Raw genomic sequence first — 14,576 nt, forward strand, 5'->3', positions numbered from 1 at the left:
AAAACACCCCCCCCCCCCCCACACACACACAGTAACTCCTGTTTCCTTTGTCCCAGTTACCGTGGGGGAGGTCAGGATCCTTCTGCACGGAGGAAGCCATGGCGGAGCATGGGGCTCATCTCACCGCTGCTTCAGCTAGTGATGACAGGCCTTCCATCTTTGAAGTGGTGGCCCAGGACAGCTTGATGTCAGCAGTGAGACCTGCACTTCAGCATGTGGTCAAGGTAAAGATGCCCCCCCTTCCCCAGACTTTATGGATACCAGCTCCTCCCTAGAGCACATATAAAAATATGACATCAAGTGAGTTTGGTGTTACATTAGGCCAAATTAAAAGCTGTGTGTATTTCATAGGGGGAATAGTACCTTCTACAGTCGCCACCTAGCATCTTCTGCGTATAGCATTGAAGTCTCAGTGACTGTGTTACTTGATTGCATTTACAAAACTTTAGTGCAGCTGTGCTATTTCAAGGAAGGGCATATGCCAGTATTTTCACTGGAAACACCTAGTGGCAGCCTGTGAGGGAGGAAAATGTTCTCTCCAGCTGGGGACACTCAAGCAGTGAAGTAAAGTGGCTTGTCCAAAACACCTACTGGTTTACTACTCCCTCATAAACATGTGTTATGGATTGAACCTTGGAAGACACGTTTTTGTGTGTCATGATTCTAAAAATAAGTGACGGTGTTCAAGTTGAATTTGGGCCAAGCCTGTGCTTGGTGTCAGTTAGCCTGTACTTCTTCTCATGGATAGGCTAATGATTAAAGCAGAATCAGGACTCCTGTATTGTATTCCTGGCTCTGACACTGACTCTCCATAGACCCTAGGCAAGTCACTTAATTTCTCTGTGCCTTAGTTTTTCTATCTGTATAATGAAGGATAATACATACTTACCTCACACAGAGGTTGGGAGAGCTAATTCATTAGCGCTGGGAAACCACTTTGGTGATTGTTGAATGGAAGGTGCTATAAAAGGGCAAAGTGCTATCTTAGGACACAACGCCTGTGCCTGAGCAAATGCATTGGCTCAGTATAGCACGCAGATTGTAACCTCTCTCCACTGCTGTTGCTATAATGGCACAGGAGCTGAGAATGCTGGACTTCCAAAAATAAAGTTAAAGGGCTCCTCTGTGTGGAAAGCAAGTTGCCCTGTGGTAGGTACATGACATTTCCTTTGTGCTGTCGAAGAATGGGATAAATTGCCTATAATTAGTGCACTGATTAGCACTCCCCATCTTCAGATCACTGTGCAAACATTAGCTAGTCCTCTCAGCAAGCCTGTGAGGGAGGAAAATGTTCTCTCCCGCTGAGGACACTCAAGCAGTGAAGTAAAGTGGCTTGTCCAAAAAAACAGATGAAGTCCAAAGCAGAACTAGGACTGACTGGCGCTCATGAGGTCTTGGCTCTGTGCTTAGACCACCTTTTCCTCTAGCACACAAAGGGATGAGTGCCCAGATCTAAGTCCTTCTGCCTGGACTGTTGCTGACAATGCTACTTTAGTTCCAGACATGGAGTACTAAGGCATTTATATCGAACAAATGTTCATGGAGGGAAAACACAAATATATACAGTGCATTTGAGTCTCCAGTGAGGATACATACGCAGACAGTTAATGTTTTAGGGGATATACTTCCGTTATTGGGGAATGAGGGGGGATCACTACCATGTTCCCTGTGAAATGCTCTTTACTCATCTTTCACCCCTGGAATTCACATCTTGCTTAAGTCACACATAGATACAGTATTGCCAGTCATATGCTGGTAGCAAACTGAAGGATTTAATTTTCCACAGGGCCAAAGTTCTATTAGCCAGTGTCTTATTCTGATCACTACTCAGGTCTGTGTTTCTGAACCATTTCTTATACTGGATACATAGGCCATAATTGCTTTGAGTGAGTGAATGGCTCTTTGACACCACTTCCTTCCCTGTTCCATGTATCTTATGTTAGGTGCTTGCTGAATCCAATCCCGGCCGCTATGGCTTCCTCTGGCGTTGGTTTGATGAGATCTACACCCTCCTGGATCTGTTGCTCCAGCAGCATTTTCTGTCCAGGTGTAGCGCCTCTTTTTCAGAAAACTTCTATGGCCTAAAGAGGATAGCGGTGGGAGACAGCAAGGGGCTGCATCAGCTAGCCAGTGCTGGGCTGCCAAAGAAGCAACACTGGAAGTCTCTCCTCTTGTTGGTTCTCGTTCCTTATCTGAAAACAAAGTTGGAGAAACTAGTCTCTAGTCTGAGGGAAGAGGACGAATATTCCATCCATCCTCCATCATCCTCCTGGAAGCGCTTTTACAGGGCCTTTTTAGCAGCCTATCCCTTTGTAAACATGGCCTGGGAGGGCTGGTTTCTCAGCCAGCAGCTGTGCTATATCCTTGGTAAGGCTCAGCATCATTCCCCACTGCTGGGCCTGGCTGGTGTGCGCCTGGTTAGGCTGACAGCAGAGGACATCCAGGCATTGGAGCAGAAACTAGCAGTAGCTACTGCAAGTCAGCAGCCCGCTCACAGGTAAGTTAGAAAGGAGCCAGACAAATACAGCTTAGAATTATTGCAGTGTTATGTGGGAATATTCGGGGCTGTCTTTCTATTCCCAGATAGTGCTTTAGCATAAAACTGTCTGTGTTAAGAGGTACCATATGGGGGTCAAACAGGGCTCCTATTATTGTCAAATATGTTTCCTTTATATTTAAAAGCTCAATGTGACCACCTGTGAAAGGGGGAGCAGAGTCTAGTAGCCTACCTGTCCGAGTTAACTTCAGAGGTCCCTGACTGCAAAGCTGCCTTAACTTGCAGTGAACAATCTCAGTGACCTGTTCAATCCTTGGGTAGTCTTCTGAGATTGCCACCAAAGAAGTGGGTGGGACCAATTGTCCACCAGTGGACTGGGACTAGCAATTCTGTTCCTACAGAAATCCTGAACAGAAGGCAATGCGTTTTGGACACTCCCAATGTGAGCCTGCTTTGAAACAATAAACCACGGGTGAATTCCTTTGTACCCCAATCCTTTTCAACCCCAGTCCTTCCACCTGGGCCTGGACCTACTTTCCAAGTTTTAAAAAGTTCTGTGCCCCATGCACCAATTTACACCTCCCTAAAATACCGATGTTGTTCATTTCCTCAGTTGATTCTAAATGTTGTAAACATCAACACATTTGTAACAAGGTATCTTTTTAAAAAGCAGTAGCTGACTAGCCCTGAAGTCTGTCTAGTATGCAGAGTCAGGTACTGCCTCTGCCCTATTGTCTACCCGCACTATTAGTTTGCACAGGTGCCTAGGCCGGGTGCTAATTACCTGTCTGTACCTTATCTCCCTGCTGCAGCATTAAAGAGCAAGTGCAATCAGCAGTGAAAAAAGCATTGGGAGGTGTTGCCTTATCCCTGTCCACCAGCCTCTCCGTGGGCGTGTTCTTCCTGCAGTTCCTGGACTGGTGGTACTCATCGGAGAACCAGGAGACCATCAAATCATTGACTGCGTTGCCTACTCCTCCACCACCCGTACACCTGGACTACGGCACGGGCTCACCTCTCTTACCAAAACTGAAGACGGTGTGCCCGTTGTGCCGCAAAATCCGAGCCAACGACACAGTCCTCTCCACATCCGGCTTTGTGTTTTGTTATCGCTGCGTCTACACTTATGTAAAGAGTCACCAAAGGTGCCCTATCACCGGCTATGCAACAGAGCTGCAGCACCTTGTTAAGCTGTACTCCCCTGAAAGCTGAAGGGAGTGCACGGCGCTGACGCTTACAAAGCAGATACAGAATTGGTTCAGGCACTGTATACGCTAGGTTCTTGTACGTGGAACAACTTTTGTGCCAGCCAGACTGCGTATAACATTACTAGGGCACTAAAAGGTACAGTGACCGTTTACTAGCAGAGTAATCAGGCTTTAAGGCACATTTGGACACTCAGTGCAGCAGCACTAGGGTTTTTGTTGCCTTAAATGTTGCTCTATCCAATTCTGAGATGCCAGGGCTAGGTTGACAGACTCTCACCCAGAAGGCTATGGCACTGACCGCTGTCAAAGGCAGATACAGGCCTAAATAAACCACTGATCAGCTCCAGCCTGGCACTTCTTATGTTCTCCCGAGCTCTGCTTCCAGACTACTCCATCTTGGAATTCACAAGAGCATTTACAGAACAGGGCTGTGCCCCCAATTCATATCAGTTTGCCATAAATTTAGGCTTCTTCCCCTCCCCCCATCTTCCCTTGGATGACTCAGGGGTGAAGTTAGCAAGCCAGGCAGCACAAGCACAAACCAGGGAAAGGATGCCCTCTGTCTGAATTGGGTTTATTGTGCATATGTGACTGAAGCCAGATAAAAACTGGAACCATGCCAGAACAGATTTGCTTTGTTAGTGATTACTGACATAGCAAACCTCCTTCTCTCTTCCTTCCTATCTGTTATGATACTGGGAGTTAGGACTTAACTAGACTCATTCCACTTCTGTTATCTAATGGGTTAAACCACTGGTAAACTGCTCATCTGAAAGTTTATTTGCATGAAGTGAATCAGACTATAGCTGCTTTCATCATAATATATGGACTGCTGGTGGAGACCCAAAAGTAAAATCACACGTGGTGGAAATTGTAATCAGAGAGCAGTGCCCTCCTACTGAAGAGGAGCCAAGACTTAGGCTGCAGTTTGCCAGTTTTAATTAGGACTGGTGTAGTGTAGCTTCATTTAGCACCTTAAGACCATTTGGTCATACTGAAACGTTTCCTTTGATCTCTAAGCAGGCAGAATATAGAAGTTGGATAGTGGTGATTTTAAGGCGATTCTTGCTTCCACCACACTTTGGTTGATCTAGTTAAGCACACTTAATTTTAGCCAGTTTGAAGGAGTGGCTTTTCATGAAGTGTGAACCTTGTTTTCTAGTGAAACTACAGGGGGCAGCAGTAGACTATCCTAGCTGGTATGGTATTACAATACATTATAGAAACAGCAGTTTAGCCTTCTAACAACTTGCTGTAAAGAAGTTGTACAATCTTTTCACATCAAGAGCCAAGCTTTTTTTTTTTTTTTAATCCTTTGAGGCACAAGAAGGGTCCTTAACTCCTGTACACTGTTAAAGTGAAAGCCATCACTTTAGATACCAGACCAGTGCTAATGGCTACCTCTATCTTTGGAGGCATATTAATAGGAAGGCAGGCTCATTTTGCTGCCTCCAAAAATAGTTATGGGATCTATAAATATAGACACTTCACCAGCTTCAGGGAGCTCATGCAAACACCTTATTGGGGGAGAAAAAAAAAGAGTCACATTCAGTGAAAGGTTATTCAAGATTAAGTAGATTTTACAAGGCTTTAATATAGCTCAGATTTGGAATTAATTCATATCATCCATTACATCTTGATTCAGCAAATATTTCCCAACAGTTGTTACATTTTTTCTGAAAAATTGATAACCAAGATGCTCCAGGAGAACAATACAACCTTACAACATGGCCAGCCCCAGAAGGTTTGATTACACAGACCTACAAACATAGTCCCCCTGACTCCACTGCAACTACTCATGTAAATAAAGGCTACCAGACTGGGGCTGAAGTGTTTATTGAAAAGGTGATTTTAGGGTCAATTTTTTGCCAGGGTCTTTTGGTGTCCAATAGTGCTCCTCACTCTCAGCTAGCACAAGTGAAGAAAACAATTTGTCTCCTTATTGCAGCCCATGACTGATCACTGACATTTCTGTTGAATTATGCTTAGTCCTATGGACTTTGAACCTTTTATGTTAATTTTAAAATCAGTGATTCATTAGTGTCATGACCTAAGATTTATATAATTTTAAAGTTAGTATAGTAACTCTTCACTTAAAGTCAGCCCGGTGAATATTGTTTTGTTGCTGATCAATTAGAGAACATGCTCATTTAAAGTTGCGCAATGCTCCCTTATGTTATTAAGCAGCCACTTGCTTTAGCCACTGCTTCCAGAAAGAGCAGCCTGTTGGAGCTAGCTGGCGGGGGCTTGGAACCAGGGTGGACTGGCAGCACCCCCCCAGCTCCCATAAGTTCCTCACAGAGCAGGGGGCCATGACAGGGCTCAGGACAGAGGGAGCTTGCCTTTTTAAGCAGATCAGAAAGTTGAGACAGCAGCTGCTGCCAGCAGTGTACTTAGAGTGGGGTCAGCGTACCTAAAGGGGCAATGCGCATCTCTCTCTTACAGATGGTGTGTGTCTGTCTCTTGCTGTCATCCTTGCTGTGTACAGTATTAAATTTTGTTTAAAGTTTATTTTTTATTTATTTTACACACAGTATATGAATGATGTCTTGTCTGGTGAAAAAAAGTTTCCCTGGAACCTAACCCCCCACAATTTACATTAATTCTTATGGGGAAATTGGATTCGCTTAACATCATTTCACTTAAAGTAGCGTTTTTCAGGAACATCACTACAACGTTAAGTGAGTTACTGTATATGACACTGGAACTTCAGTCTGTATTTGCACTTCAATGATTGTTTTAAGTAGCAAAATAATAAATCTTTTTCTATCCCAGCACCTCTTTCTAATGAAGCAGGCTTTACTTAACTGATTACATCCTTTAAGCATTCAGTATTGCTCTAAAATCCCCACCCAAGTCTTACAAAGATACTGTGTTGGATTTGATGCTCCAATTATTCCATTGTGCTCCATGTGAACAGACATCTGAACATGAAACTGTTAACCAAACCTGGAAAAAAAAATGAAAGCTGAATTAGAACATAGTTTAAAAAGGCCTCATTAATAGTGATCGCATAATTTACTCAATTACAATTTAACCAAGTTTGCATATTTTATAAAAATGTAAATAAAATGTTAGAACAAGATTCAATAGGTCACCCTCATTATAAGAAAAAGAGAACTTAGAAAAGTAACCTGCTTTCACTATATCCTCAGAAATAAGTCAAGATGCAGTGGTCCCAACACAACTGATTGCACTAACTCATTTTTTGAGTAAAGCTTTATATAAGAAGCAAAACACTGGCTTCCTCTCATTTTCCCTCACGAATAGCTCCTGCCAGGATGGCTGCTTAGATACATAATTCAATCGGTTTAAAGGGATGTATAAAAATATTTAGTGTCCAAAGAAAGAATAGTTAATTCTAGAGTAATGTAACCAGAATCCGCTCAGAGAGAAGATTACATTATCACACCCTGGTCAGAACCAAGACAAAATCTTGGCAATACCAGGTCAGACTATACTTCACTCATCATTGCTTTAGGCACATCTCACTCTTCCACTACATAACCTACTTTCTGTGGCAAAAAGCACCACTAACTGATTCTAATTCTGAAACTGAAATGCTATTTTTAGACCAGTGATATTAAGACCTCAATGATTCAGGAGCCAAATTGACAATCAACATTACCCAGAAGAGCCACAGTAGTCTGAATTCATTATTTCCATTTACTATTTTATATATTTTCACAGCAAAATGACTGACCAAGTGTTATTATTTTATCAACTGGTTAATAACATAGTAAACGCATCCTGATTGGTTAATAATTAGGTTACACAATGTTTTAATAGCATGGGCTGCAAAGAGCCGCAGGAGACACATTATAGAGACACTTGCGGCTCCCAAACCTCAGGCGGAGGGTCACTGTTTTAGACCGTGTTCTCTTTACTTGAGAAGACCCTTCCCAGATCTTCTACCCTCCCCAGCCTAACGCCAAGATCTCATACATTCCAGGCCCTGTGTACCTGCAGCCGGTAGCTGGGCAGCTGTGGGGCAGCGGTGGCCACAGGCTGCGTGAGCAGCAGGGAGCTGGAGCGACCTGGAGCCCCCCCGCAGAGACACCCCCGCGGAGCAGGAGCCGGACCTCGGAGCCCATTAAACCAGCACCAGCCACTTCCCTTAGCTCTTCATTAGAGCGGCTGGGGCCGCTTCCCCGGGATCAGCCCGCCCGGCCCAGCTCAGCCCGGATAGGCCTTGCCTCGCCTTGCCTCGGCCCCCCGGCCTGCTCCCGCCCAGCTCAGCCCGGATAGGGCTCGGCTCGCACAGCCCGCGCCCGCCCAGCTCAGCTCACCGGGCTCCACGCTGCGCTCCGCCATGCTGGTCTATGACCTCAGTGACCCTCCCTGGCAGCCAATCACAGCGCCCCATCTGGGTCACGGGTCAGCTGACTCAGGCAGTGGGCGGGGCTCTGGAACCTCCGAGCTGTGCTGAGGGGACGGAGCTGGCTCAGAGAGGAGCGGGGGGGGGGGCGAAGCAGGGAGGGGCCCGAAGCCGGAAGGGGCGGGATCTACACAGCCGGAAGTGTCTGTCAGCGCGCGGAAGGCGGGAAGTTCAGAGCGGTTCGGAGCGGCCCCGCGCCCCGCAGAGCAGAGCAGGCGCCACCTCCGGCTCGTTTCTCCCGGGCTGTGTGGGGCGGAGCGCAGCGCGGGCAGCCCCCCCCCCGGGACACGGGCACGTGCCCGCCGCGGGGTAGAACCGTTATCTCCCCTAGCGAGCCGGTGAGTGATTTCCGCCTGAAATCCGAGTCCAGCTCCTGGGCCGACCCCCGGGTAACGCCCGTGACCCAGTCACTGCACTGCGCCTGGTCTGGGGGGGAGAGCAGCGATTGGCCCTTGGTCGGGGGGGGGCGAGTCTCCTTAACACTAAAACCACTTTACCCCCCCCCCCGGCGTTTTGCCATTGACGTCAATGGGGCCCGGAGCTCATCTAGGAGTGTAAAGTGAGCGGCCCTCGTGTCACTGTCACTTCCAGGCCCTTTCGCACGGCCAGAGCCGCGTGCAGTGGCGTTAGTGTGAACGAGACCCGCACCCGTTAGTTGTAGTGACAGCTGATCGGAGCTGGGCTGAAAGGCTGGGCTCAGGCCGCTCAATGTGGAAGTCATAAGAGCAGCCCGGCTGGGTCAGACCAAAGGTCCATCTAGTCCAGTGTCCTGTCTTCCGACAGTGGCCAATGCCAGGTGCCCAGAGGGAAGGAACAGAACATGTCATCATCAAAAAGAACAGGAGTCCTTGTGGCACCTTAGAGACTAACAAATTTATTTGCGCATAAGCTTTCGTGGGCTACATATAGAATGGAACATATATTAAGGAGATATATACACATATACAGAGAGCATGAACAGGTGGGAGTTGTCTTACCAACTCTGAGAGGCCAACTAAGTAAGTGGGGAAAAAAAACTTTTGATCATCAAGTCAGCCCCGATACTTACTAACCTTAGAAACTGACGTGGTTACAAGGAAACAGATAAGCAGTGCGGTATTGGGCTCAGGGTTCATATTGTGATGTGATCACAGTTCTGAGCATGAGCACTCTGATAACATCAGTTTCCTGTATCAGGGGGTAGCCGTGTTAGTCTGTATCTACAAAAACAACAAGGAGTCTGGTGGCACCTTAAAAACTAACAGATTTATTTGGGCATAAGCTTTCGTGGGTAAAAATCTCACTTCTTCAGATGCAGAGAGTGAAAGTTACAGATGCAGGCATTATATACTGACACATGGAGAGCAGGGAGTTACTTCGCAAGTGGCGAACCAGTGTTGACAGGGCCAATTCAATCAGGGTGGATGTGATCCACTCCCAATAATAGATGAGGAGGTGTCAATTCCAAGAGAGGAAAAACTGCTTCTGTAATGAGCCAGCCACTCCCAGTCCCTATTCAAGCCCAGATTAATGGTGTTAAATTTGCAAATGAATTTTAGTTCTGCTGTTTCTCTTTGAAGTCTGTATTTGAAGTTGTTTTGTTCAAGGATAGTGACTTTTAAATCTGTAATAGAATGACCAGGGAGATTGAAGTGTTCACTTACTGGCTTATGTATGTTACCATTCCTGATGTCCGATTTGTGTCCATTTATTCTTTTGCGGAGGGACTGTCCGGTTTGGCCAATGTACATGGCAGAGGGGCATTGCTGGCACATGATGGCATGTATAACATTAGTAGATGTGCTGGTGAATGAGCCCTTGATGGTGTGGCTGATGTGGTTGGGTCCTCTGACGGTGTCGCCAGAGTAGATATGGGGACAGAGTAGGCAACGAGGTTTGCTACAGGGATTGGTTCCTGGGTTGGTGTTTCTGGGGTGTGGCGTGTAGTTGCTGGTGAGTATTTGCCTCAGGTTGGGGGGTTGTCTGTAAGCGAGGACTGGCCTGCCTTCCAAGGTCTGTGAGAGTGAGGGATCATTTTCCAGGATAGGTTGTAGATCGTGGATAATGCTCTGGAGAGGTTTTAGCTGGGGGCTGTACGTGATGGCCAGTGGTGTTCTGTTATTTTCCTTGTTGGGCCTGTCCTGTAGTAGGTGATTTCTGGGTACCCGTCTTGCTCTGTCAGTCTGTTTCCTCACTTCCCCGGGTGGTATTGTAGTTTTACGAATGCTTGATAAAGATCTTGTAGGTGTTTGTCTCTGTCTGAGGGGTTGGAGCAAATTCGGTTGTATCTTAGGGCTTGGCTGTAGACAATGGATCGTGTGATGTGTCTTAGATGGAAGCTGGAGGCATGTAGGTACGTATAGCGGTCAGTAGGTTTCCGGTATAGGGTGGTGTTTATGTTTCCTGTTATTTCTGAGTCTTCTTCCACACACAAAAAGCCAAGATCCTTGAAAGCAAACAATGTAGCTATTCCTGTAAGCAACTTTCCCCCCACCTGAGTTTCATACAGGAGCTCTGCTCCCAGTGCATGTCCTAGCCCCAGGTAGAGTTCTTAGTTGCCCTGCAGCCTGTGTGTGGCATGTAAGTTCATCAGAGGAGAGAAGCTGGTCTCCGCTTGTGCCCCTGGGGCAGGGAGTCAGCATTTTGTTTAAAAACAGAGGCAGGGAGATTAAGATAAGAACATAAGAATGGCCCTACTGGGTCAGACCAAAGGTCCATCTAGCCCAGTGTCTTCTGACAGCGGCCAATGCCAGGTGCCCCAGAGGGAATGAACAGAACAGGTAATCATCAAGTGATCCATATAAAAACAGATTGAATAGATTTCCTCCCCATTTAAATATTTATTTTAAAACAGATGAATGTCTGGCCATGGATCATTATGACTAATAGCACATTGTATTCATTGTCATCCGTACTTTGCTTGGTTAATATATCTATTTCAGCAAAATATTTTTTTTTAAACTTAATAGAAATTGTTTAGATGGTCCCAACCCAGAAAGTCAGATCTATAGCTTACATTTCTTAAAGTTTGGGAGACTTCCAGTAAGAGGTTCTGGTTTAGTTCTCTCTTTTTAAAAATAAGTAAATAAAATTAAATTAAAAACCTTATAGTTTTAAGCCATGCACTTATCCTGGAAAGTAGCATTACTCAGCTGGTCGAAGGTATTTTGAAAAATGCATCTATAATTTGCAAGCATCCAATATCCCACCCAAAAAGCTTTGTTAAAAGAAGATTACGTTTGCAAGTGTAGCTTGTGAAATGAAAGAGAGCTTTGAAGGAAATAGCTCTCTGGGCTGGTAATTAAATTAAGGATCTGGAAGTGAATACAGAATGCAGGGTACTCAGAAGAAATACAGCCAAGTCCTCTGAGCCAAGGTTACATTCGGAAAAGAGGGAGATATGAGGGGGGTAGGTGAAAAGAAGGGGCCAAAACCAAGGGAAGGGCTAGCAAGGGTATAGAGAGGTTCTCACTCTACCTGTGATAGTTATGTGGCCCCATCACTGTAGTATCTGAGCGCCTCACAAAGTCTAACCGATTTCTCCTCACAGCCCCTCGGTGAGGTAGAGCTGTGCTATTATCCCCACTATACAGATGGGGCACTGAGGCACACACAGACTAACAGCCAGATTTTCAAAGGTATTTAGGCACCTAGTGGAATTTTCAAAAGCACCTAGAAAGTTAGGTGCTTTGTAAACCCCACTAGATGCCTAGCTGCATTTTGGGGTGCCTAAAAACCTTTGAAACACTGGCCTGAGATCATTCAGGAAGTCCATGGAGAAATAGAACCCAGGTCTCTGCGGGCTAGCTCTCTCTCCACTGGACAAGCCTTTCTCTCTGCTGCGTGCTGCAAAAAAAGACTTGATGATTCCTTGTTCTGTTCATTCCCTCTGGGGTACCTGGCATTGGCCAGTGTCCAAAGACAGGATACTGGGCTAGATGAACCATTGGTCTGACCTAATATGGCCGTTCTTATGTTCTTATTCACTGACACCATTTGTGCGCTCAGCATCGTTCAGAATATGCCAGAAAATACAGTCCCTGAGCTAATGCGTATAAAATATGTAGCCCTGGATAAGATGGCTCTAAGTATGAAGTGTATAATTATTGAACACATGTTAATATCCATGAGTGGAGGCGCTGATGGCAATAGAAGATTTTACCTGATTAAGGCCTGGAAGAGTTGACCATCCAACCTTTTTTTTTCCGAGAAGAAGAGCTGCCCAGAGCTCCTGTGCCTGTTTATTTTCCTTTCCTGCCTGCAGTGGCCCTGATGTACCTCAGAAGACTCAATTTGTTTTCTCAACTTTAAAGTGGATCTGTGATGATTTCAGCCTTCATTCTTAAAGAAAAAGTGAGTTTCTGGCCCTCGTGGCTGTGGAGAAAGATTCAAAATGTGACCCCAGTGCACCCTCAAGGCTCAAACAGCAGAAAGCAAACAAATAGAACACCAAATCTGTTATTTTTAAACAATCTCATGATTTTTAAGCCAATCTCATGATTTTTTTGGTGAGCCTGACTCAAAATTTTTGATTTGGGGTTGGCAATACTGGGAAAGTGACTTGAAAGTGTCAGTTTCACTCCTGTTTAAAGTCAGTTTCTAGTCCAGTATTTGTAGTGAGATATCACCCCTAGAGCCCCAGGCAGATGCAGTATAAAGTTACGGTGCCTTTCCCTAGAAGGGTGTTTCCAAACGTTAAATGATCTATTCCAAGCTTGGTGAACTGCGAAAAGTAAATAGCCTAAAGGATAGAAAGTAATCTAGATTTTTCTACAATTGTTTCCATTGTTGTATTCAAGAGTAAGAATATGCTTTAAATTTTTAAGCCTAATCAGTGTCCCTTAAGTGACATGACACAAGATGTCAGAACATGTTAGTATTAGAGCTGAATGGGTCTAATATTCATTTAATTTTCTTTCTGTATATAGGAATTAGATACAGTGCTCCTGTCAGCTAATTTCTAAATTATTGTCTGCAAAAAAAAAAGTAGTTTTCAGGTGCCTAAGTAGCCCATGTAATCACAGTTAAAGTTGCCACCCATCACCACCAAAATCTGAAATGGGGCCCCTGCATGAACTCCTTTAATTCTTTTTTGAATTCCATTATAGTTTTGGACTTCACAACATCCCCTGGCAATGAGTTCCACAGTTCTCATCTGCTCATTTGGCAGATTCTCACACAACCACCTCCGTGTCTTTTCCCATGCAGCCAGCTTGGCATGTTACAAGCTCCCTGAGCTCATCCACAAGGTTCCTACCCTGTCTACATTCAAGTCCCTCCTAAAGACCCACCTCAGCCATGCTACCTAGAGTGACTCTTGTTGATTTTTATATAAAAAGTGAGTAAGTTGCCTATTGTTATTTCCCTTCCTCAGACCTCTGTTCGTCGGTTGGGAACACCTCCTATGAGAGACTGTCCTCATTAAGTATTTGGAAAGTGCCTAATGTATAGTGGGCACCACTGCAAATATATAATGAAGAAGAAGAATAAATCATCTTGGGTCTGGCTCACTGCTTGTCTCAGAGTGCGTTGGGCATGGAACATGTGGCTGTACTCTGAAAGTGACTATGTCAACATATCAGTCACTCCACTCAGCAGATCAGCGCAGTATTCAGAGTCATGGTTGCTGATAGAAAGCAACAGAGAGTCCTGTGGCACCTTTAAGACTAACAGATGTATTGGAGCATAAGCTTTCGTGGGTGAATGCCCACTTCGTCGGATGCATTCACCCACGAAAGCTTATGCTCCAATACATCTGTTAGTCTTAAAGGTGCCACAGGACTCAGTCTGGATCTGTAAAAAGCAACAAACATGGCTACCCCTCTGATACTTGATGGTTGCTGATGTTCACCTGCACATCTACCAATGTGGTATATGCCATCATGTGCCAGCAATGCCCCTCTGCCATGTACATTGGCCAAACCGGACAGTCGCTATGCAAAATAATAAATGAACACAAATCAGACATCAAGAATTGTAATATTCAAAAACCAGTAGGAGAGCACTTCAATCTCCCTGGACACTCAATAACAGACTTAAAAGTGGCCATCCTTCAACAAAAAACTTCAAAAATAGACTTCAACGAGAAACTGCAGAACTGGAATTAATTTGCCAACTTGACACCATCAAATTAGGCCTGAATAAAGACTGGGAGTGGCTGGGTCACTACAAAAAATTATTTTCCCTCTGATACTCACACCTTCTTGTCAACTTGGAAATGGGCCACATCTACCATGATTTTATTGGCCTTGTTAGCACTGACCCCCCCACTTGGTAAGGCAACTCCCATCTTTTCATGTGCTGTGTATTTATACCTGCCTAATGTATTTTCCACTCCATGCATCTGATGAAGTGGGTTATAGCCCACAAAAGCTTATGCCCAAATAAATTTGTTAGTCTCTAAGGTGCCACAAGGACTCCTCGTTGTTGTTACTGATACAGACTAAAATGGCTACCACTCTGAAACCTAGTGAAATAGTGTTTCCTAATATCCAACCTAGACCTCCCCCACTGC

The 14,576-nt window shown here is 45.1% G+C and overlaps 3 protein-coding genes and 1 non-coding gene across 9 annotated transcripts in view; 2 read left to right on the plus strand and 2 right to left on the minus strand.

Annotated features, from left to right (window-relative positions):
• AP2B1 (adaptor related protein complex 2 subunit beta 1) overlaps nucleotides 1–1,945 on the minus strand; it is a 109,911-nt gene extending 107,966 nt beyond the window's left edge. For 4 of the 5 annotated variants that reach the window (XM_065572985.1, XM_065572982.1, XM_042857722.2 and 1 more), the window contains exon 1: nucleotides 61–201. The gene's annotated coding sequence lies outside the window, so the exon portion shown is untranslated. Of the gene's footprint in view, nucleotides 1–60; nucleotides 202–889 lie in introns of those variants that run through there. The other variant, XM_065572983.1, reaches the window with a different exon arrangement.
• PEX12 (peroxisomal biogenesis factor 12) lies at nucleotides 92–6,482 on the plus strand. Its single transcript, XM_008166204.3, has 3 exons — nucleotides 92–224; nucleotides 1,944–2,497; nucleotides 3,310–6,482. The coding sequence occupies exons 1-3, from the start codon at nucleotides 99–101 to the stop codon at nucleotides 3,707–3,709; spliced, it is 1,080 nt and encodes a 359-aa protein (XP_008164426.2). The 5' UTR covers nucleotides 92–98; the 3' UTR covers nucleotides 3,710–6,482.
• Nucleotides 6,483–7,087: 605 nt separating this feature from the next.
• LOC112059275 (Z30 small nucleolar RNA) lies at nucleotides 7,088–7,183 on the minus strand. The gene has a single exon (XR_002888537.2). It is a non-coding gene; the product is annotated as a Z30 small nucleolar RNA (small nucleolar RNA).
• Nucleotides 7,184–8,192: 1,009 nt separating this feature from the next.
• The window catches only part of LOC101943064 (protein SLFN14), an 85,465-nt gene continuing 79,081 nt past the window's right edge, over nucleotides 8,193–14,576 (plus strand). Inside the window, exon 1 of one of the 2 annotated variants that reach the window (XM_065572995.1) lies at nucleotides 8,193–8,421. The gene's annotated coding sequence lies outside the window, so the exon portion shown is untranslated. The remainder of the gene's footprint in view (nucleotides 8,422–14,576) is intronic. The other variant, XM_065572996.1, reaches the window with a different exon arrangement.

Source organism: Chrysemys picta, chromosome 19, assembly GCF_011386835.1.
Source record: "Chrysemys picta bellii isolate R12L10 chromosome 19, ASM1138683v2, whole genome shotgun sequence".
NCBI lineage: Eukaryota > Metazoa > Chordata > Testudines > Emydidae > Chrysemys > Chrysemys picta.

Bases quoted from the DNA above. Each gene is read 5' to 3' on its own strand.
- PEX12 (XM_008166204.3), top strand. From the start codon at position 99: ATGGCGGAGCATGGGGCTCATCTCACCGCTGCTTCAGCTAGTGATGAC. The intron at 225-1,943 runs GTAAAGATGCCC...ATCTTATGTTAG, and splicing joins CACTTCAGCATGTGGTCAAG to GTGCTTGCTGAATCCAATCC. The intron at 2,498-3,309 runs GTAAGTTAGAAA...TCCCTGCTGCAG, and splicing joins AGTCAGCAGCCCGCTCACAG to CATTAAAGAGCAAGTGCAAT.